Genomic DNA, 24925 nt, shown 5'->3' with positions numbered 1-24925 from the left:
AGTGTGATTATCCATCTTGAAAAAATATTTTTGCATTACCACTGGCTACATTTTACTTTATGTCTAATTTTCTGTACTTCCATATATATATGCCATAGTATTTAAAATATTCAATAGTACTGGTGAGAGGGAATTCTGTGTAAAATTTTGTCACATGAAGGTATTTATCACAGTTGTGTTTTAAATATAGTAAAAACAGACATAAACATAGACAGTATCTGTATTTGACTTTTTTTTTCCCCAAGAAACCAGAGGTTAACTACATGTTCTTAAGCAGCTGTAAAAAAAAATCCTGAGTTTTGTCCACTTGGTACTTAATAATGGGCTCCACAGGGTCATCCATCTGGTCCCTTTTTCTTCTGAAGCACATAAATGAAAATCAAAACTTTTCATTTCTTTGAATTTCATAATAATTAGTTTGCTCCTTCTGTCTTTAGTTTTAAAGCTCAAAAGAAAAGATTGTGTCTCTACTTGGCGTAGCTGTTTGCTATTTACATACTGCAGCATAAACTTTTAATATGTATTTTAATGATATTTAATAGGCACGTGATTTCCAAGAATGCTGTTGTAGGCAGGATGTGCTTCATTATTCTCTAGTGTATTTTTGCAATTGAATTAACTGTTTGCCAAAGCACATGGGTAAAGCTGACAGCTGTTTCTTTAATTAGATGCAATTTGGACTGTTGCTGTTGAATGCATTTTAAATTATGTTTATGATTCCCAAATGCATGTACTCAAGAAAATCAAACAATATCTCTGCTACTCAAAATGATCTTCCCATAAGAGACCAAAATACTGATTTGTAATACTTTTTTCATTAATTGACTTAAATACTAACATGTTTTTAAGTCTTAAAGCTTAAGCTCTCTTGCTGATCTTGGAAATGGGTCTCTTTTTTGGTCTTTCCTGAATTGTTGTGGTTGGTGTTTGGTGGGGTCTACAAAGGAGCCCCAGCTGATCATTCAGAAATAGAAAGAGTTTGCACTTCTTGTGGCTATTTTGGACTTCAGTGTTGTTCCTGGCTCTGGCCTGGACTAACACCTCAGGAGGTTTCTCAGTCATCTGTCTCTCCACTCTCAAGAGACTTCTGCTCTCAAAAGCTGTACCCTGAGCTGCAGCAATTTATGAACAGCTAGGCACAAGTCCAGATGACCTGAGGCTGCTGTAATTGGTGTTACAAGCAAGGCAGAACCAGCCAAAGGACTGAAAATCTTAAGTCCAAACAATGTCTCACACTATAATGACCAAGTAGGAGACCATTATGCATGTGATGTCTACACAAAAATGTTTTTTTTGTTTTTATTTTTTAAACCTTTGCACTTAAACTCCACGTAAGCCATGTGCAGCCTTTCAAATGCAGCCACATAAAGGACTCTGTTAATTCTGCCTTGGGCATTAGTATTTAATGTATCATTGATATGAAAAAGTGGATAGATTCATCAAAGCATGCCATACAGACTTGGACAAGGTACCATGGTCACATTTTCTCATGCCATAGACAATCTGCTACATATTTCATGTACTTTAAATTCTGACACACCTGTCCTCGCATTTCTTTCTCTCATAAACAGCAGTGTTGCCATCTTACTGTAATGAAGATGTTTTTGCATCTGCTTTTAAGCTCAATAACTTCACTAAATTGTAACTGTTACAGTTATGTAGACATTAATAGTATGCCCAATTCTGTAAACACTACCTTTTCAATTCTGTTTTCCTGAGATTTCTTAAAATAGATAGTTGGAATTCCAAGTTCAGAAGCAGCAATCCACTGCAGGGTGGCTCGCAGCTCCACGTCAGGGCACTCTGGCTCCAGATCAAAGTTTATCACCAGGAGGTCCTTTTGACAGTTGGCTGTTCCCACTGAAAGCTCAGAAGTACTTTCTGGAAAAATAATCCCACTAGTTACTGTGCAATTGCTTGTGTTACCTTCAAACTGCATGTTTTAATTGATATGGTTCAACTTACCCTCAGTGTTTTCTGTCTGTTCTTTAAGGAAAACCTTTTCTTCTACTAATTCACTTAGAAACAAACAACAACAAAACTTATTAGTCATACTTAGGAACAATCTACAACATTGCTTCATGATGAACAAACTTCTCCCTCAATGCAAGACCTAGAAAACTGCAAGAAAAAGGTTACATAGGATGAAACAATAAAATGCTGAATATATTTCATTATTTAATCTGTGAATCAGGAAAAACTGAATTGCAGCATTTTTCTGTAGCAGGATGAAGTACTTGTATTAGTTATGTCATGTATTACGTTTCACCAGGATCTGTGCATCTTTACAGCTCACATAATGACAAGCAAACGACATTATGGTAAGACACAGCAAGTCTCATAACCTGGGTGGAAATGCTGAATTTCCAATGTCTGTGTTTTGCTGTGACAACTTTCTGACGTCACTGACTTCAGAAATTCCCGTGTTCAGTATGTGATGTCCAGTCTGTATGTTTGTGCAGTGGGTGTGCCCTGGCTGCATAATGACATTCACCAGCTGGCAGGTTGTACCAGGACCTTTAGGCAGGATGTATTCGCGCATCTCTTGATAATTGAATTGCATGGTCAGTAGAAACATTCCCAGGAACAATAGGTAAGATGTACTGTGGGCCATGTTATTATTATTATTGGAAAGAATGCTATTGGGTTTTTTAAAATGGCTTTTAATTGATCCTTATTTGCTTGACCTTCATTGGTGTTACAGTAGAGCTTTGATAATATCTGAAGTCATTCAGAGAAGAAGGTTCGATGACAGAAATCTGATACCACAGAGAACTGTCTTTTAGACAGGGTGATTGATGGATCTGTGTTCTCAAGAGATCCACCTGACTGGGTTTTCCTGTAATTTTTCACTGTCTGGTGCCCTCACTCTGCACAGACACCTGCATGTGCTTTTTTCTGAAACCATGGGCAGGCACAGCAGCAGGTGCAAAGCAGGGCTTGGCACGGCTTCGGTGGCATAAATGATTTGCAGTTAAAATTGGACTAAACATCAAGTCTCACTTCAGTGACTACTTACTTAATCATAGGAGAAGATGGCACGTTCTCCTGATAAATTTCCAGGTCCATAATGCCAAGACTGCTAGTTGTACTGCTGTTGCCATTGCTGACAAAGCAAAAGTTTAAGTATTAGTGCCAAGCTGTGCTGAACATGTCTCCATACATCTTCTAAAAATTTATTTCTGTACAAAGCAAAGTGGGGAGGAGCTCTATTCTATAAAATCAATTGTGCTCAGCAAGAGGTTCCCTGAATGAAGCACACTAGTCTGCTCAAAGTAATGAGGCTTCCATTAAAATAATTCTAGATCAAGCATGTATCAGTGCATCAATGCATCAAGTGATGCTGTAAATTGCAGGAAAAAAGGTGGACTGTCTTCTTGTGAATGGCTTATGCAATGAACACTTGGCCTCAAACAAAAACTGAGCGTGCCTGAGTCCTTGAAAAGAAGGATTAGCAGGTACAGAGATGTCCTGCAAGAAACCTGCAAAGATCCAGCTCCCTCGGAACATGGGGAGTTCAGGAGCAAGGCACTGGCTGCCCATCATACACTTACCTGTAGGGTGAGTCCACACTGGTAACCAGCAGCAGTTTCAGTGTATTAAATCACACCCCAAATACTGTTTGGGATCTGATGGAACCCACAGGTACAGGGATGGCCCCTCATGTTTCTGACTACTCTGAAAGACTGAGATTTTAATCAAAGCCAATTTGCTCATTGGGACCACAAATACACAGAAGTATTCTCTTTGGCTTCTTCACAAGGATGAAGTAGCACACTTGAGGATATTTTGAAAAAAATATTACCAATTCACTTTATAACATCATTATAAATGTGACAGTGAATGTTTATGCAGATACTGTAATAGTCTCATGGACAGGTTGTGAATTTGCTGGCTGCAAGTCAATTACCATGAACAAATTCTGTGTGGCGAGTCATGGTGAACCACTTAATTTTCACTGAGAAACCAACCAACAGTATTTTCCCCTACATTAGAGGGATTGATTAGACAGTTCCTCTCCCCATCAGGGTGTTCTGAGACATTGTCAGCATGCCATGCATTCAGACTTGCTTTAGCAATTTCTGTTCTAGTGCAGAGCTGAAAGGCACAATACTTCAGCTCTCTCAGACCAAGGACTTTGTTAAAGGTTGATACTGTAATGACAGGATGAATGTTCAGCTGCACTGACAGCCATGTTTTGTTCAGTAATTTCAGCCAGCCAACAGTGCTCTCTGACAGAGACTCTTTCTTTTCCCTGCTTCATTACCATAATGTCTTCCCTCCTTGTCATCTTAATACTCAAGAAAAAGATGTAATTACTTGATAATATTTTAAAACACAGTCTAAGAGCATGTGAAGGAAAACCCTTACTCAATTTGGTGCTGTGAAAGGGCTGAAGTCAAACTACCACCGCTCTATATAAACTCCAAGGACTAAATAACATTTTCAAACATTTGTCCTGACTTGAGTTGAAACAAAATCAGGTCATAGTAGTAGAAGCTGTTGAATTTATATCTACTCAGGGAAAAATTGGTCATCCTCTGTTAATTTGCACCCTTGTGCCAGTCTAAGCAGATCAGGGCTCAATCTTTGTTCTCAGTGCATGAATTTCACAGGGAAATGGGAATGGCAGTCTTGTCTATCTCAGCTAAGGAGGTGCCAAAATAAACATTAGGCAAACAACAGCAAATAAATCAAAAGAAAAATTATAGCAATTAACTTGTCCAGTGGCCTTTTTGCTGTAGGACTGAGACACTTTGGTGATGCCAGGAGGTTTTTTCTTTGCCTGAATTGAGCTACTCACTAACAGTAAAAAGACCTGGCTGAGAATCAGAACACGGCTAATCTTTTTCCCTTATTAAAAAATAAAGAAATAAAGTCTGCCACTAGACATTCTTTACAGTATTCTGAGTAAATCTCCAGCTGTTGCCTCTCACTGCTGATGCAGGGTAGGCTTGGAGGGCAGAGCACACTGAACAGTGGGAAGAGACAACGTGGGTACCTCAGGGAGCGCTCGCTGAGCTGCAGGTAGCTGCTGGTGTCATCAGGATTGTCCTCATCGTTGGCCAGCTGGGACCAGCTGCCAGTGCTTTCCTCACTGCTGCTGAGATGGGCTGGAAATTCTTCAGCTGCTTTTGTCTCTCCTAGGATTTCAGCATCCGATCTGCTCTGAGGACTGCTGCTGGCAGGGTGATAGGGAAGGCACATTGATATTGTAATATAGGCAAACAAACTGGTGCCACCAATCTTCAGGCAATGCTGCTCATTAAAGTCAACCAAGCTGCAGAATTACAGACATGCAAAAGATTGGACAAGCTTATAATTTATACATAGTCCAGCAAAACATCTGGCCCGAGATGCTCTTAAAAAGGACTTTCTTATGACTGCTATAAATAAACACAAACCCTAGATTTAAGTATGCATAGAAAGGTTTTAGCTTGTACAGAAAGATTTAGCATGTATAAAAAACCCGATCACTGTAAAGTTTTATTGCTTAATGCACTTCAGTCAATCAGTGGTTGAAATATGTGGTATATGTTACTGCAGAATGACAGAATTTCTTGGAAATATATATTGCTGCTAAATCTCTGTCATGCTAACAAGTGAATGAAGTTCTTGACAGGGTTTTCTACTTTATTAAAATTGTAGATCCAAAAGAAGTGAAAGTAAGAAAGTATTGCGGGTTGTGAATCACTAATGACTCTGAGTCTGCCATGTCCTTAGGATCTTCACTGCTTAGGCTGGGGAAGGACAAAGTATTGCAACAGTCAGAAACCAGACAGAAGATGGAGCCCAGACTGAGTTTAGAAAGTACAGGGTTAAGGGAAAAATGCTTTAATTCTGCACACTTGACATATGTCACACGTGTGTGTGCCATATATATGTACACATGCTCGCAATTAACACAGAAAAAAAAAGAAACTATATTTTTGCTAAGTTTTTAGAGCTAAGCTGGGTTTTTGATACAAAGAAAAATAATAATCAATCTCTCCAATAATTATATCACTGTAGTGCCAGAATAACAGGTAAAGCAAAATTGTAGTTTTGTTATATTCACTGGATAGTCTGCATTTGCAATTTAGGGATTAAAGCAATGTTATGTTCTGTACTGATAACCCTCTGCAAGTTCTCTCTAGAGAAGTTCTTGCCTTCAGACCTTTATCTGTAGTTATGTTTAAGGCATCTGCCTTCAGGTAAAGCACGAGATCACACCAGAAATTCTACTGCTCCTGAGTAATTACCTTGATTAGGCATATACTGAAACAATATCTCAAAAGCTCTCACTCTCAGAAGTTGCTGCATTAATGCTGGATGACAGAGAGTTGCAGCCTGTGCAGGGAGCTGGGGCTTGCCTGCCTGGGGCTCTGCTCCCCTGGCAGGCAGCTCTGCCAAACCCTGTGCCTGTCCCCCGAGCCCTGGCCCAGGACTCTGCCCCTGCCCTCTCTGACACGTGGGCACTGAGCAGCCAGGCCACAGGGCAGGGGTGCTATTCAGCTTAGTACAGGACAGGCAGCTCCTGATACCTGGTCCAAAACACAAGAGGTTTGTGTGGGTGATGTTTCTTGGCATTTTGGGTTTTGTTAGATTCATTACGCAATTACATCTCACACCAGTGATGCTTTGAACTGACAGTTCCCCACTTGTGAACAGTCACTTGGAACAGTTTCTGTGTAACTGTGACAGGACTGGCTCTATTGCACTGCCTACATAGAAGAAATAGCTTTTTTCTTTGCTGAAGGTCTTAATGTTTTTTTTTTTTTCCCCTAACTGACTCTATGTCTGCTGGATATTTTGCCTGGAGTCCTATGTGCCTGTATCTGAACTAGCAAGTAATTTCATGCAGTAGGAGTGGATTAGAGCAATTTCTACTGATGCTTTTATAGCTACATTATATATATTTTTAGGTTTTCACTTCAGCCTAGACTTAATCCAGACAGCCATGCCACAAATGGTTCAGATCTGTGTGAAGAACCACTGGAGGCTCTGCCTTCCCAGCAAGGATATGGGCACATCTGGAGAGCACTTGGGCAGCTTCTGTTTGAGATTGCATTTGGATTTCTCTGCATTTCATGCTGCAAATGAGGCCAATGGACAGAAATGGAGGCAAGCTGAACCAGAACTGCACAGCATTGCTGAGCCAAGATGCTCAGGCAGATGTAGCCTCTGCTTACTAATTCTGCCCTACCAGTCCTATTGCTTTAACCATGTCATAGCCATGTTGGGAACTCTGCTTCAAAGGCAGAGGAAAAGATGAAAGGGCTTGTAAATGGCAAAAATAACTTCATTTTCAAGCAGTCAAGATTCCAAATAGGTGGGTTTCTAAATTTATCTTACTAAACGCAGGTTGCATTTTAATGAGGAGGAAGGTTAGTGTGGGAGAGTCAGTATGAAAGGCTAGCGACACCATGGTAATTATCCACCTAATTGCTGCCGTACACAGGGAAGTACTTACAATCTATCTACTTTCTCACTTCAAGCAGAGCTTTGTCAAATGCTGAAACACAGCACTGCCTAGAATAAAATGAGCTACAAAATGGTTTCTAACACCAGCACCCGCACTCTTTCTGCCACTCTGAGATAATGAGGTGCTGCAGTGCTCCAAGACTGCAGTTTAGATACCACTAAAGTAACAGATACAATGAAGTTCTCTGATAAAGAGACAAGGCCTTGAGAGAGAGCATTCCCTTCACCTCAGAGCACCCACAGCAATACTCTGCATTTGCACTGCACTCTCATGCTGGCTCACACTTTACCTTAACAAAAGCAAGCTGCAGATTTCCTTATAAAAGGAGTACAGCTGTAAGGAGAGGGTGGTAAGCTCTGATGTAAACTCCATGAAATGATATTAAAATGTTCTTCTTTTCCTTACCTAAATTCTACCAGAGAAGTCTTGAACTAAGAGGTGAGGGCTTTTTTTATTCTTATATTTCCTTCACTAAAGAAATTTTACTACTTGTAGCTCCAGGCTGTAAACACAAAGTTAAACTTCAAGCTCTCAGAAGTCTGGTCTTGTTTCCAGGTATACAAAACGTTACTTGCAACAAGCATAGCAGAGAACTACAGGTCAAATCCTGCTATTGTCTTTTATATACAAGCACTGATTTTTATTTATCTATTTTTAGTTCAGATATCAGCCTGAGCTAAATAAAACTTTAAGCTTGGTCCATCTTTCCTGACTTATGGGAGACATAAATGTATGTAGAGAGAGAACTTGACTGTGCAGTATTAGACTTAAATCTTAATACCATAATGTCATATTCAATATAGGTTTTATCCAGAAAGTATCACTGTGACACATGATTGGGTGATTTTATGCCAAAAGAAACCTGTAGTCAAAGCTTATCCTGCTTATTTCTTTAAAAGTACCATTCTTATCTTCTTCCTTTATCAAAATAATTTTTACTGGGAAAATAAACTGAAGACCAAAGCAATGTGCTGATTTGCTGTTTTGTCACTTACCTACTTACTGGGGAGCTGGAAACCATGTGTTTCCCATCCAAAGCTTCTGGAGGCTTTTCTTTGCTTTGCTGCCCCTTTCCAGACGGGCCACATGAAGTCAAGGACTCTGAGTCTTTATCTGGCTCATCTCGTTGATCACTTTCTATCTGAATTAAAGGCACTTCCCTGAGCTGTCCTGCAGGGAGGCTGCCAGGGCTCTTCACATGCTCTTTTTTCTCATCCAAATTTACTTCCTCCATTTTGGGTTTGGGCTGTGTCTGGGTTGTGCTTTGGGGATGTTTGCTTTCCAGCACGTGTTCTCGGCTCGTATAATCAAAGGAATCCTGCTGGACAACAATTAAACTTTTACCACTTTCAACAATATTTGCAGCCAGTCTTTTTGCATATTGTTCCACATGTGGTGGAGAATCACTGTAAAACTGGTCTGCCTCTGTAGCCTCTGCCTCGTCTGCTATGATTTTGTTCTTGCGCATCAGGGACTCGATGGAACTGGCCCACGTCTCGTGGATCAGCATGTCTGTGATCTGGTCAGTCTTGCCCCTCTGGTACAGGCACGAGTCAGACTTGCAGAGCCCCGCAGAAGCCACGGTACTGACGGGCTGTACACTTAGGGAATCTTGGCGATGGTGGGCGAACCCATCTAAGGAATTTGCTTTAACTGGGACGTTCACGGTAAGCCTAGAGCCTGAGGATCTGCTGTCGGGCATCGATGACTGCCTAAAGCAGAAAGGTGACCGCAGAGAGGGTGCCAGCAAACCGCCACACCAGTCCTTTGAATTCCGAGAGGATGATGCATTATCTTTATTTTCCTTTTCGATTTCTCTTAGCATATACCTATAAAACTCTTCTGTTATACTTTCTGTGCTGGACTGTTTGGATGGGCAACTTGGTCTTACATTAAGATGGCCATTTTTCTTGGCTACCTGTTGCAAGGCAGAAGTTAAGATGTTGTTTGCATTTTTTCCTGCATAATAATCCAGTAATAAATCAAAACCTCTTCCTTCGTTTTCCATCTGGTTCACCATAAATCTTGAAAATTCATCTGTAATGCTTTCACAACTAGACTGCTTTGAGACAGAACTTGTCTGGCTCAGAGAGTGACCAAAGCTGTTCATGAGGCCTAGGGTATTGAAAGAGGCTTTGGAATCTGAGTCCTCCTCTGGTATGCTCTCACAGCTTGAGGCCTTGGCTCGGCTCCACCTTTCACAGTGCAGTCTGTTCCTGGGGTGGTTTGGACCTTGCCAGATGCTATCAACCATGGAGAGTTCAGTGAGGTTCATGATCTTGGCAGCCACTTCATTCGCAAAGAGATTGACTGAATCTGGTGTGTCCTCAAGGTTTATAGATTCATCTACTACCCGATTCATCAATTTTTCCTTTAGCTCAGGATGCTCATCTGTTTTTCTTTTGATCTCACTAAGCCTAGGCGCTCTGTGCTTCCGAACCACAGAACCATTGGTATGGGTTTCCTTCTTCCTTTTCATGGTTCTGCATGATAAACTCTGGGTCACCAGATATTCATTGCCTCTCTTCCATGCACAGAACCAGGGTTGCTTGCCATTTGAATTTTCTAGACAAATGGCAGCTATTTCTGTTGCCATAGAGACAACTGTTTCTGCCAATTCTTCCGCAAAGTCTGTTATACAATATTTGTCCCTTGAATTTTTCACCTGTAGCACAGGCTGAGAAGGAAGCAACACATGGTTTCCTAACAAAGACAAGCTAAGTTGAACATCATTATTTAGCACAGAATCACACTTAATCTTGGCTTGGTTTTCTGTATTTATGGTGGCACTGGGAGACAGCTGCTCCTGCACACCGTGCCTGCATTCACTGTTTGCAAAGGTATTTTCTCTGTCTGAAAATGATCTGTAGTCTTTCTTCTGATGATGACTGTTACTCTGATTTGGGGATTTGTAACAGTCTCGTGCAGTTCTTTTCAGGTATCTCTTCTTGGGAGATGTTTTTGCACCAAGTGTGTTATGCCCTGTATCTCCACTTGGTTCTGAATTCAGTGTGGAACCTTCACTGCTATTTACATCTTTGATATCACTCTTGCAAGTGCTAGTGACCTTTTCAAGATCTTTGCTAGTACTGGTGCTGTAGGATGTACCAAATGGCTTAGCAGCAGAGTGATCAAGGGGGCTGTGTGAAGCTTCACATGCTGTTGCCAGTGCTGGCCATCCTTCCGCTCTTGTTACTTTCTCTGCTTTTGTGCCTTCGGAAAAGAGAGGAGAACACTCTTCAAGTTGCCTTATGTCGTTCATCTTCTTGCAAGTGAAATATATTATATTATAAAGCAACTCGTTTGCGGTCTCTGTGAAAATGTCTTGTGCACTTGAGCCATCCTCCAAATGGGCCTGTAGCTGTCTCTTCTTCCTAACCTCTTCCATAGAATGTCGTAGAATAATATTGGATAAGTTTTGTGCAAGGTCGTCCCTGATTACTCCATCAGCACGTGGAATACGTGGTCTTGCTGCTGTTTCAATAATTTTCCCATTTATGGATTCCATAAAATGCCCTACATTTTTGTATGTGTTGGGTTTTGTCAGAATTACGGATGCCTCTTTGAGAAGCGCCTCTGCAATGCTCTCATTCAGCTTCTCCATGCTGCTTCCTACAGCTAAGCTGCAATGCAGAGTAATGGCTGCAGAGGCCTGAGCAGCAGACAGAAGTCCAATGGAAGTTGCAGGGTACTTGTCCTCCTTTGTTTCCCCCAGGCCACAGATGGCTACAGCACTTGCCACTTGAGTCATGCCACAGAGCGCAGATGGGAACGAGTATTCCGTGCCAGCGCAGCCGTCGGGGAGCTGTGAGGGTGCCGCGTGCCCCTCTTCATTAGCAGCCACTCCACTTCTTGAGTCTGTCACTTCCTGCTCCCGGCGGAATTTTTCCGCAGCCTGGGGACTGGAAATGGTTCCAATGACAGTGGCTGCACAAGCCAGAGCCACTTCCAGTGCACTTTGGTCATGTCCGTTTGAATGCTCTTCCTCCAAGTAATCGGAACCCTCAGCAGAGCTTTCTGCCTCAGCCCAGTGGCCCAGGCTGGGGAAGGCAGAGCCTGGCCACTCAGGTACATTCTCAGAACTGTCCGGACTTTGCACTATGACGATCTTTGGGAGTTCATTCCATGACCGGGAAGCAGAGGCATCTTCTGACTTACAGGAGCTTCCCACAGAGATGCTGACTGCAGCCTCCTCACTGAAACTGGGTCGAGACTGTGACAGTCTAATGAATGCATCCTGCAGAACAGATTCCGCTAAATTTGTGGCGTACTGACCTGTGGTGGCCTGCTCATTCTGGGAGGGAGGATCAGTTTTCCTGATACCTGCACAATCTTTCCCATCTGCCTTGCTGCTGTGCTTCGTTGTGGGGTCACCCCGAGGCTCCAGCTCCTCTTTAGCCATTTTGGTTACAGATACATCTTCTAACATGAGTGCTGAGTTTTCAACCCCACTGGTCAAATTAGTAGTACTAAATGATGAAGTACCTTTTTCAGCTAATTCCTTCTGCCACTGTATTTCCTGGTCTGACTTATCTTTAGGTTGTAAGATGCCATCTTCAGCCACAACATTCACAGTTTCAGAGACCTGAGCAGTTGCATTATCTTTATTAATGCAGTTCCCTTCAAGAATGAACGGCAACCTGGCTTTTCTATAGTGAATGTTTTCAAATCCCCTTCCTTTATTTTTTTTGACATCTGAAGATGCTTCTGAAACATTTAATTTGTCATGACCTGTTGAGAAACATAAAAAATTAGTTTTTGGAAAGTAACTTGAGACTTCTAAAAGAAAAGAGCTGTACAACTTTGTAGTCCATTACTGCTCTGTAAAAGTACTGCACAGCCATATACCTTGTCTTTGAACAAAACTTTAAAAATATGAATGGCTGTCCATTTTCTAAATTACATATGCATGAATTAACATCAAGTGCAATTTCTGTGAGCATTGCTATAGCTGTTGTGCAGTATGAGCAACAGCATAATTATGCTCGGTCCCCCTGCTTTTACCAGCTTTACATTCATCAGCCTCGTTGTCATCCTCGAGGTGCTCGGAGGCCGTGAGGAAATCTTCTTCTATTGAGGACACGGAGCAGTTTGTGTCATCCTCAGGCTTTAGGACACGAGTTTCTATCTGCAGCTGCCTCTCCTGAACGAGCTCAAGTCCAATCAGAAACTTGTTTATCTCAAAAATGATGCAGCTTGCGCTGTTCCTCCTGTCCCCCCTTGCACACTGAACCAAGCAGACATCTGCCAGCCAAGGACACTAGAGGGGAAAAGAATCTCAGTTATTCAATTAAAAAATAACACTTATTTTAAGCTTCCCTCTCTGTAAATATCTCGGGAATGTTCTGTTGCAAAGATGCAATACGATTTGACATTTCAATGTTACTAACAGTGTGCAGTTACACGTATGGCAAAATAAGATTTCTTGGACTGACAGCTTTTGTTATACAAGTGTTTTAGTAGAGAACCCAGTTGTATCACAGGAGGTTGTTCGTTTTCAATCAACTTGTTGTTTTAATGACAGATAATTATTTGATGTTAGTCATCTGACATACTGTTATTAATGGCCTCACACTACCCGGTATTACCTCTCTGGAGGGAATTCTTTGTGGGCATGAATTCCTTTTCAGGGTCATTTCTGTTGCAATGCTTGTTTGAAGACAGCCCTGTAAATACTGTCTGATAAAACTGTGAAGAGCAGGTCACCTGTTCCAACAGACCATTTTTAAATAGTGTTTTATTTTGTTTCTTTGCTGCTCTCCCTCTTTATCCAAAGCCCCATTATTTCAGGCCAATGCAACCTCCCACTGGAAATGGGGATCCAGTGCACAATGTGCTCAGCCTTTATAGAAAACTGCCTTCTCTAGAGAAGCTGTACAATTAAGTTGAACAGAGGACAGAAACTGAGAGGAAGGGACTCTTGTTATCCTCATTGTACTGATATTAAAACAGTTGGACATTTATACAACAGAGCTGAGTCGATGTCTCTGCATGGAACCATGCTTGTTGTATGGATGTACCCAGAACCAAAGCCAAGATTTTGCAGCTTGTGATGTTGTGCTTTGAACTCAGGCTCCCAGGAAAGACCCAGCTTGGGTGGGACCAATTTTGGATTGGATTGAGGCAGAAGTTTTAGGCTGTGCAGAAGATGCCCTGGACCCCCTGGGCATTTGCACAGTATCTAATAGAGGAAGGTGACCCCATCCTGGGCCTTTTGTCTTTGACTGTGATGCAAACCAATCATCCACTAGTAAAGAGAGTGGGATGAGTGTTATGCTAGATTAACATGTTTATTAGCTTGCTCTTCCTTTCCACCTAAAAAATGTGTCTGAAAAGAAAACCAGATCACTTAGTGTGTTAAAACAGAAAAGATAAATTAGCTGCTATGAAATTGAATCAGGCTTGAGCATGCACTGTATTGTGAAAAATGTTATGAAAAAGAGATTCAGCTTTAGATCAGATATTCCCCTGCTTTTTCCCCAATTCGCATTTTGTGGGGCTGTACTTGTGAAAATGGCTTGAGGGGGAGCAGCATAAAAATCTTTTTACAAAAACTCTGCCAGTCACCTTACAAATGAATTTCTCTGAAAGCCAAACAATAGGATGACTGTGGCATATTTGGCCAATAAATCTCATCCAGTCTCAATGCAAAGCTTTACTCGACAGAAATTTATTTAGTTCCTGTTTGTCTCTTGACTCCACTCTCTATGAGAGGGCTGCCAGTCTCTGTCTGTAGGCTTGTGCAGACAGGAGTGGCTTGAGTATTTCAGCTACCTTGTTTGGGTCTCAGACCACCCTGTGTGGATTGTAACATCTTGGGATGTGGGGTTTGGAGCTCCATCGCTCCCACCACAGCCTTGTGCTTGTGTTCGTCAAACATTTATAAACTCAGCCATTAGTCATGAGTGGCAAGAAAGCTCAATAACCAGGTAATTGCTCTCTTTATGACCAGCTTATTGGTAAACTATAAAATTCAGTGATCTCTGCAATACAGCTGTCACAGGGTCTGCTTCAGGAATGCTTTTGTACACAAGGTAATTTCAGTGAAAGAAAGTTCCCTTCTTTTCTTATCTGCAGCAGACAAACCTGGCAATACCTGTTCATGTTTTAAATTGGTTGAGAGAGTTTTGTACCCCAGGGTAACTGCAGTTTAATGAAGTTGAGAGGTGAAGATGGATTGGGAGTGAAAGTGGGAAGCGACAAGACCACTGGAAAGGGAGTCTGTAGGAGCTGTGCCCTGGCCCAGCTCTATGCACAAGTTACCCCTTTCCTTTCCCTCTCTGCTGCCCTTCCTGCTACTCTTGAAATCTGGCCTGAGGAATCAGTCATCTCTGCCACCAGTGCCTGCCTCCCCTGAAGGATCAAGTGCTACTGCTGCTTAAAGCATTACCAGCTGCAACCCAGATCTGCAGGATCCAGGGGGAGTAGCAGGATCTCTTAGCAATCTTTGTGTACATGGTGTGTGCCCCCCTGCCGTGCATCACACTTAAATCTGTCTGACAGAGGCTGTTTGTATGTTTGCAAACTTCCACTCATCTCAAATTGATCTCAGGTCTTTGCTTTCAGGTTCCTTTTCCCCTTTTTCCAAATTCCATCTTTCACAGGCAGGATGTGATCTTAAAGCTGAGTTTGACTCCTACCTGGGGAACCTCATAACCAGCCTGAAGGTTTCCTGATGTCAATCCACTCAGCAGGACTATTTCATTTTCCTTCGGTGGCTGTACGTTCATCGAACTGATCAGTTTGGGGAGACTGGGTGAGACGCTGATCAGCTTCTGTAGCATGAAACAGAGATTTTGCTCTCAGGCAATGAAGTCTGAGTTGCACAGTTATAAATATTAAAATGAAATATAAATAACACTTATAGGAATCCTTTTAGAAAGCTCACTTGGAAGTACCACTTCAAGTAGATTAAGAATAGAACTGGCAGCATTAAAATGCACATTCTTTCTTTTGAGACACCAGACAAGACAAGGATGATAGTATAAACTTTTGCTCAAGTGTCCAGCAGGACAATCTGCCATCCCTCACATTGTCACATGCTAAACAGCTTGACTGGGTTGGTGCATCTGAATACTTCCTGTTACACGTGAGTTCCTTGGACTGTGAAAACAGTGTCTCTCTCATGGTCTGAAACACGAAAGCTTCAGTAGGTATGGTAATGAGAACAGGGCAAATCTTCCTGTTTTCCTCAAGGCATATGACTAGTACGAAACCAGAGGAAGTCACCTGGAAATTGCCAACCAAATCGATGCAATGCTAAACTTGGAACAGCAAAAGTATTGGAGATACATGAAACGTGTCTTTCTTTGCTGTTACACTGCATACCTTCATGACCTTTCATTTGTAATGATACAGTCACTCCCTATATGTTGTGTATCCATTAGAGGCAAAAGCAGTAATAGTCACAGCATCAGTGATGCTGTACAAATCTGTACTGCACCCAGCACGTGCAGGGGACATTTGTGCTCCTTTGTGTATGAAGGCCAGGCCAAAAAGGCAATACCTACTGTGAGAGTGCAGTTCTCTCTGCCAAGGATCTTGGTGTCCTTGTTCTGTGAACAGAGAACCAAGGCTGACCCCTTAGAGCAGGAGCAGAGTAAACACCACCTCCATTTTCTGCACCTCCATGGCCCATGTGTTAGTGCAGAACGTGTGGCAAAGCCCTTCAGGGAGTGCAGATTTGGGCACCCAGCCATCTGCTTTAGTTACTAACCAAGGCAACAATACTCCATTTTTTTTTTTTTTCTTTTCATCCTCAAAATATTAAGCTTGCAGTACTGTTATTTCTCCTTGGATTGAATTAGATTTAATAAAACGTTCTGGCCTAGAAAAGCTAAATCAATATTGGGAAACAGTTCACTTTTCAGGGGAATAATCTTCAGATGAGACTAAGTATTTTTATGTGACAACTGAATTCAGTGCTTCAATTCAGTTTGATGTTTCACTGTAGCATAAAAAAGTTCTCAGCATTTATTTTTTCTTTAAAATTATAACCTTTCTGTTATCACAAACACTTCCAGAAGTATCTCTATTTTTCTGCCTAAATTGCCACATTTTATCAGATTTCTTAGGTAGGAAGTTATGGCATTTTATATATCTTTTACCTCACTTCCTTATCTTTTCTTCAGAAAAAAAAAAAGAAGTCCAGAAGCATAATTATTTTACACAAAACCCCTCAATTTAACCCATTCCAAGTTCAGTCAGTAATACAAAATCCTAACAGTGCCTATTAGTAAACCAAGTACCTGCTAGTAAATAGTTACATATTTCATATGCACAACAGCTGTGCTAACATCTTCAAAATTCTTCTAAGAAATGTTTTCATCACACCACTGTATTGCATAAAATTCCATGCCACTCACTGCTAATTTACAAATATACACAGAAATGGGGATGAGGGAGTTTCCTCTTGGAGAAGAATGCACAGCACCTGTGCTAGCAAGGGATTTTTATTACCTACACTGAAAACTGAGAACAGATGTCTACTTCTAAGACTGAGGGAGAAACTTTTGTTGTTTCCTCTCATAGCTTTTGCTCCTCAACAAACACTGCAAACAGCAATAAAACCACCACATTTTAGAAAACAACCAGTGCTTCTGTGGCTTCAGCAAAGTAAAACCTCTCAAGCTGTTCTGCACAGTTAACCTGCTGATTCAATAGCAAAATCATTTTGCTGCAAGATGCCATATTTATTTTTGACAACTGAATTTTCACAGATCCAGGATGCAGAACACAGCACAGAAAAACTGTTCCTGCTAACAAATGACTTGCAGGAGGCATCAAGGTGCCAGCACTGGTTGTTCTATGAGCTAGAAGTGTTTCCAGCAGATGAGCTGTAATGGTTTAACCAAGGAGCTCCCTGGGTGCTGTCAGGAGATCCTACCTGTGTTCACTCACTACATATTGCTCCTGTGTTGGTGAGCCAAACATGGGCACTGAGCCAGGATGATAAAAGGAACTGATCAAGGAAGATGTAAGCACAAAAGTGACACCAGGCCCTTTCTTTAAAATGTGACTTCTGCAGATTTAATGTTTTTTTTTTTCTGGAATGGCATGTGTTTTAAGTATCAAATCATGATGTAGTTTGTCTCAGTTCTTGTAAAAGAACCAGGGTTTTTTACTGCTTTAGAAAATGTCTTTTTTCCTACCCTTGTAACTTTCAGTTAAACAGCTCAAACACACCTTTAGTTTTGTTTTATCTAGACCTCCTCCTCAAGAGCACATAATCTATGTGGAGTTTGAGAAAGACAGCTCAGCTGAACAAGACCTAGATGATTGGAAGGTTTTGAGGGACTTTTTGGCTGTAGGACAGAGAAAGAAATCACAAACTGGTGGCAGAGCACGACACCAAAATCTCCTTTTATGTAGTATTGTGCCAAATTAAAAGAAAATGGATGCACGTGAACATGTCCACGTTCACTTCTCTCATAAAAGCAAGAAATCTGCTCGTATAACTGCTGTGAATTCAGACTGCAACAATCCATTACAAACTTCTGGGATGGGAATAAGAAATGCTATGTAACATAGTGCAGTGTTGAGACAATTTCAGATTCCTTATTCATTGCTCTCTGTAATGCTGAAAAATCCAGGGTTGGCTTTGATTTGCTCATAGAATTTTAATCTGTATTTTTACTGGAGAGTCCTGGTGGGCCTGAATAGATCCACTGTGCATGTGAGACCTAAGCAGTTACCTGTTTCACCAGCTCATCGCTGCAATCATCTCTGTTGGCATCTAAATTCACAAAACAGACCTGTAATGAGAGAGAAAAAGAAAAAGCACTTTATAAAGTTGTATTAGAGTGGCAGCAACCCTTTTAAAGTCACTATATTTTCATTTTCTAGCCTTGTAGCAGAAGCCTTTCACTGTGAAGCCTTTTCCTAGTACAAGAAAGGTAGAAAGGTTAGTAAAGATAACAGTGGAATAGAAGTTAAGAAAGGAGGAAAAAAAGGAATAAAAGTCATGACTTTATCTGCGCTGACAATTGGCTTGTCTGATGAATGAGCAAATGCTGCAAATAAACTGTAATACAGAGGATATCAGTAAAAGTAGAGGAAATGTTAGAAGTACATTTGATCATATATCTGATAAATTCTTCATGTCTTGCTTTTCCAATGACTTCTTTTCAGGCACTTGTTGCTAAATATTTTGTAGGTAAGTGCAACTGTGAGTTGCTTGTAGAGTTTTCTGCACACCACATAAATATTGGAATACTTTTCCTAACTTTCAAGAATGTCTATGAGAAGTTTAACACTTTATGAAAGTAATTTTTTAAACTTGGTTGATAAGGCAATATTCAAGAGGAAGTTTTCAGCACTGCTAGCTGGGCACCACAGGTGCAGAAAAGCTCAACTGCCTGGTGAGTGCTTCACCAGAAAGTTCTACTTTTGATGACAAGGGCTTTTGCCACTTTGATTATTATGAGTTTCAGTGACTATTTAATGGTAGTGAGATTAACCTAAACAGAAACTTCAGATCTAAAGACCATTTAATTTGTGAAGGCTTCTATTTTATTATATGCTTACTGGAAGGCCATTTTCTAATAAGAAAATCCCTCCTCCAGCTCTGAGTTAGAAGCAGGGACTCCAAAACCAGGCTGACTGTGAGGTTTACGAGAGTTTGGTGTTGTCCTCATTTAACCCAAAACCTAACACAAATTCAAGGCACAGCTGAAGGCAACACCTGATTCCAAATAACTTGCAGATCCAAAATTTAACATAAAAGAGCTGAGTGATTTTTTTCCTTCTTTTTCAGTGAAGAGGAAATACTTTCCCTAATTCCATGTAAAGATCCCATAGAAAATGAAAATGCTCTAAATTATACCCTTCACCAACACTTGTGTTAGGCACCCAAGCTCCTGTTGTGTGCCTGCTTGTACACCAAGACAACCCTGATTTCAGTTTATATATGCACATGCCATATGTACAGATTATGACCATCTGCAGTAACAGCCAGCACAGCAGATGGAAAGATCCAGCCAGTGCTCCCATTATAAGCCACAAAAAAACCCAGTGAAGAAGAAAGTTTTTTGCCCTTTTAAATAGTTTAATGTCATCTTTACATGAACTTACAAACATATTTTCCAGCCCTTTTACAATTTTAGCAAAAATATGTCTGTGTCTGATAATGACAACAATCAGGATATGCCACTGTCATCTGCTGAACTTTTAAGAAATAGTTATAAAAATGTCTAAGCTACAAAATAGTAAAAATATCCTCTAGCAACATAGTGTGGTGGTTATGTAATGTCCTGAACATGCTACAGTTGATTAGGCAAACACTTCTGTTACTTTCTACTGGGTTTTCACATGTAGGCATTTCACATACCAACAATAGGTGGTTACCAAAAAGCATTAGAAAATGACACTCTTGATTTGCACATGGACTTGCCCACGACAGTTTGAGAGATGAGCTGTGAGTCTGCAGGTGCAGGGGGGTGTGTTTGCTCAGGGAACACAGTTTGGCCAGGCTAGGAGTGTGGGAAGGTGTGGGGCTGCTTTCAGTCCTCCCCAGCAGGGTCACCCATCTGCAGGCAGGGCTGTTACTGAGGAGTGCTGTGACAAAGCTGCACAGGAGCAGTTGTGTCTCCAGCCAAACACCTGATTCTCTGATAAACCTTGGTTTGCCCCTTGCTGCCTCCATGGGATGATGGCTCATGACTTTGCTGTGATGGGCAGAGGCACTGACTGCCATACTAAAGCCAGGCCCTCTCCAAGCAGCCAAAACAATCATCTCTGGCTCAGGTGTGCATGGCACATAACTCACTAATGCCTCAGCAGAAGAAACCTCAGTACAAGCAGGAATATCTAGTGGTTTAAGTCACATGATCTTTCTTTTTTTTTTTAAACTGATTTTCAGAACCTAATGAACTTGCACTGTAAAACCGGTGGCAGTACTGAATCCAGTTGCCAAATACACTGGTTAAATTCAATTGACATTGATTTATTATACTGCCAAAGCAGTCTTTTAGCATTTCCTGTTCTGTGGATTTTGCAGTTTTAATTACAGGCAACTTTTAAAAAAAGCCAGTTTCAGACTGGTGAAAGACACTGATGAACTCCTTTACTTTTTCCCTTTGCTGTGAGCAGGAGGCAGGACTAGATGGGGAGGTGCTGTAACCATAAATCACCTCTACAGTTCCATCCTGGCCTGCTCTGCACTACTGCTTCCTTCTAGGAAGTTCACTGTGAGGATATTTTTGTTGGAGATGCTTCACCAGTGGTGCTCAAAGAGAAAATTATCTATTATGAAAAATCTCTCCATGTTTTCTGCTTACATAATACAAGTTTTAAACTCTCATTAGCTTGCCTTGCTTGATTAACTTCTAGTAATTACTAGGGACACCTCCACTGAAACAAGGCAAAACAACACTAGAGAACAATTAATAATCTTTAGAATGGAAACACTGCATAAATGATGAAGGAAGAGCCAAGGTCAGGTCAGGATTTGCTAACCTCAATTTAATTCTGATTTTTTTATCTTTGCATCAGATGCAGCTTAGTTTAGTTGTAACCCAACCTTCTCCTCATCGTGGTATCTTTAAATGTCAGTCCTTTCCCAGCCACTCCTTTACTTCTTCATATCCTCGACTTCCCACAAACACCTTACCAGTTCTGAAGTGTGTCTGCTTTCCACTTACACTGATTTTCTGTCTGGAAACCATACAGAAATGTCAAGATATCACCTTTTCTTTCTGTCTTAGGAAATACTTATTTTGGAGGGAGAAAACAAAAAAATTTAAATGGTCTTGCATAATAGAAAAAGGAAAGAACCCAGCACCCAAATTCAGGCTTTACACAGTGAGAGTCACCCACAACTTCTCGGGTAGGTGCCAGGATCTGCTTTTGGTTCAGTAATTTTTCCAAGTTTAGAAATCCCATTTGCTCAAGAGAGGAAAGTGCTGTTCTTTTGGTGAACATGTACCACTGCACGGAAATGCAGAACAAAGCAGGATGCTCCATGTCCCTAAACCATTTAATGCACAGGCACACTGTGAACAGCAACCCTTGCACTATGCAGAGTTTTGTACAACAGTAGCACAGATTTGGGTCTGACTCCCAACCTTCCTCTCATCAAGCATTTCTACTAGGATAGTTCCAGCCAGGTTATCATCACTGACCTGCTGAGCTCTTGAAGGAGTCTGTACTTTCCACAATCATATAAAAAGCAAATAGAGAAACTAGTTTTCTTTTTTTCTTTTTCTTCCATATTTTACAAGGTAATTTCTATGACTGGTAAGAGATGCATAGGGTAAATTCTATAGATCAGTGGAGTCCTGAAATCTGCTCTTGAGTTGGTTCAGAAATTATGTAGACACCTCACTTCTTAAAAGAACCATATATTAAGAAATTCCTTTTTATAAAGTATTTAAGGATGTAATGCAAACACAGTATATTTTCCTCACTGGCAAATGGCCTCAGGATATAGTTAACCTGGTAAGCAAAGTGGGCCACAGTCCTGTGTTTTGTGCTGTGATGGACTGTGGTCAACATATGCTTGAAGTGCTGTAGGAGGTGGGCTTTTTTTCTCCCCATAAAATCAAAGAAATCTACAATATACCACCCTCCCAAAAATTTCAATATCTATTTTAAAAGAGAAGAAGTTAAACTGAAGAGACAAGACTCGAAAATGAGAACACTATACAGATGGCTTGTGCAACCTGAATTTTACCTCATATGCCCACATTTATGCAATGCAATATTGCTGCCTGATTCAGTGAACAGGAAGCCTGCAAAAAGGAGGAAAATGATGTAGAACCAGAGCACTGTGTATGTGCCATGTCTAACGTGTGAGCCTATGACTTTGTAACCTAAAGGACACTCCTAAGCACAGTTTCTTAGTTTCTCATCCATCAATAGCTGGATTAGGACAACACAGTTAAATAGACAATCAAAATGTAGCAGGACTACATGCAGGTGACACAAACTGCTCCCCCCCTGTCACTCCATCACTGCCCCATCCGTGTGATCCCCAGCTTTGGCCTAGGTGTCCCCAGCAGGCTGGGCTTGGTGCCATACACCTCAGCAGAGCCTGAATGTCTGTGCAGATGTTTGGATTTGCACCAGAACTGTGTAGAACTCTCCACGTCCTGTGCTGTCCCAGTTGGTATTTCAGGATGTAAATGCTGTCTTGAAAATGAGCTTATGGAGTTTTTATTTCCCAGATCTGTGCTGTTCTGCTTTTCTCATCCTCTTCCTGACACATCACTGAGTCAACTCATGCCAGGTGCCAATTCAAACACCCCTCGAGACACTTAGAGGGAACAACTGGTTTGAGACTGCTCTTTTATCTGCCCATAAAACTCATGTCTAATTTTCTACAAACAGAAGTAAAAAAGGTAATTAGCCCCAGGAGAGATCTCAGGAGAAAGTAGTTCTGAGCAGGCAGTTCCTGGGTGCCAAATTAAAACAGTGTAATGCCTAAACCTGAGGATTTGCAGGACACAACTGTGGGATGTGAGAAGGTGAGCAACTGCTGAGGCCAGGACTGAAGGTAGTTTTATGTAAAAAGCCAGGTGAAGTGCTGGTAGGAGTGCAGTCCTCGTGGCAGAGAAGTGCAGCAGCAACTGCAGCTCCAGAGCAGGACAGGCAGGGTCAGACTGTGCTGCCCCTCGCAGCTGGAGCCTCCCCCATGGTTTTGTTCCCTTAAAACGGCACCGCCTGCTGCTGAGCAGAGCGCAGGGGCAGGAGCAGGAGGCAGCTGTGTGTCAGGACAGCCAGCTGTGTGTCAGGACAGCCAGCTGTGTCCTCTCTGTCCTGCACTGGGTGACCAGCTATGCAGCTCTCCCAGCGCCACTTTTAAATTAACATGCACCCTGCTGTGCTCCTTTGCATCTTGCCTTGCTGCTTGGCAGTGACACGCACCTTACACCAGTGCAGTGGTGTTCTGATTATTATTTAGCATTATCCTTGGAAATACTAAAGGCTTGGCGTTTTACTTCTATGTGGTTTCTCCTATGTGTTTTGGGCAGGTATTGTTTATTCTCAGGGTGAATGTTGTTCCTTATACACTATTATTGTAAACACTTTATCCCTTTTTAAATGTAGGACTGTGAAGGTACAGTTTGTGAAGAGGGTGATTGAATTTTACATCAACTGTGATTGCTGTGACAGCTGTTTTAAGGATTTAATGGAATCTTTGACCACAATAATTTCTGCTCTTAGCAATAACTCTGTGATAGGATGGCAGATTTGAAATTCTGAACCTATTTTCATCCTAATTTCATCCTGAAAAGTACAAAAACAATACAGTTGCTCTAAACTTCTATTAGACCTAAGTCAGAGTCTCCTGGCTTTAGAAAGATTGGATCACTGTAATTTCCCCACAGCTCAATAACAGAATAGAGCTGCTCCAAGGCATTGCTCACTGGAATGTGACTATTTCAGAGAACCTACAGCTGCATGATGGGCTCCCTCAGGAGCTGAAGTCAGTGAAAGCCCGAGGAAAAAATATTGTTTTACCCTGTACTTGTGAGCCAAAGTAAACTGTAACCCACAGAAAATATCAAAGGAGTGTCCAGAAACTTGCTGTGAGCTTTGTCTCTTTGAAAATGACCAGAATCACTCATATATTTCTGACTTATATTAGGATGGCACAGAATGCCTTTTCCAGCAGATTGTTTCCATACAGCCAGTCTGTGTGACAGGAGCATTTGTTTTGATGCTGATCTGCAAAGCTCCCAAATAAAACTCTGCATTTATTTTCACTTGTCTTATTTATGCTAATGTGGTGGCTAAATAAAACCCCCTGGACTTCTTGTGATCTATAGATATAAATGTGTGTGTAGATATACATGTGTCCTGTCTGTAAGGTCCCCTAATCATTGACCTCTCTGTTCTTTAAAATTGCAATTTCTTAAATCTTGTAATCCCAATAGAATTTCAAGTACCATTTTTTTAGGAAGATAAAAAACCAAATAGCTGTGAAATGATGGTTTCTAAATAAATATTCTAAAATGTCACATAAGATCATCCATTAGCTAACAAGGAAACAGAAAAATAGTTTTGAAGATCCTATGAATTTTTTTATCATCTAGGTCTGGTAGGACTTGTGAGAAGGAAGGCTGATTGCAAACTTATTTTTGGAAGCTTGTGGCTTTAGTCACTTCACCACAATTATTACTAAAAGAAAACTTTCCTAACTGATACTTGAGGCCTCTATGGCTCCAACTCTCAGTATAAATGCTACAACACAGTTCTGATTCATGTGCCGAAATGCTGCTATGAGGTTTTCCCTGTGACTCAGGCTTTGGAGAGTAGAAATCTCCCTACATTGCACCTTCAGACCTTTGGGCTCTTGGGCAAATTCAGTGCATTTGATGGGAATCTTGTTATCAACCACTCTGTGACTGCCCCACTCAATATGCACACGTTGGGTGTAAAAGTTCCTTCACAGAAATGACTTTGCACCCATCGAGGCCAGGAGCAATAGCCAGCCTGATATTTCTACCCTTTGCTTGT

The 24925-nt window shown here is 41.3% G+C and overlaps 1 protein-coding gene across 2 annotated transcripts in view; it reads right to left on the bottom strand.

The window, feature by feature from the left end:
- The window catches only part of LOC121357992 (SPHK1 interactor, AKAP domain containing), a 63067-nt gene that overhangs the window by 2548 nt on the left and 35594 nt on the right, over nt 1–24925 (bottom strand). Inside the window, exons 4-11 of one of the 2 annotated variants that reach the window (XM_041475820.1) lie at nt 18160–18219; nt 15106–15240; nt 12470–12725; nt 8461–12196; nt 5003–5182; nt 3020–3106; nt 1966–2018; nt 1697–1881 (exon numbers count right to left, since the gene is read on the bottom strand). In XM_041475820.1, coding sequence (XP_041331754.1) covers nt 1697–1881; nt 1966–2018; nt 3020–3106; nt 5003–5182; nt 8461–12196; nt 12470–12725; nt 15106–15240; nt 18160–18219 — 4692 coding nt within the window. The remainder of the gene's footprint in view (nt 1–1696; nt 1882–1965; nt 2019–3019; nt 3107–5002; nt 5183–8460; nt 12197–12469; nt 12726–15105; nt 15241–18159; nt 18220–24925) is intronic. The other variant, XM_041475821.1, reaches the window with a different exon arrangement.

This window comes from Pyrgilauda ruficollis, unplaced genomic scaffold, assembly GCF_017590135.1.
Source record: "Pyrgilauda ruficollis isolate IOZ18807 unplaced genomic scaffold, ASM1759013v1 scaffold36, whole genome shotgun sequence".
NCBI lineage: Eukaryota > Metazoa > Chordata > Aves > Passeriformes > Passeridae > Pyrgilauda > Pyrgilauda ruficollis.
This window is presented reverse-complemented; position numbering and strand designations above follow the sequence as displayed.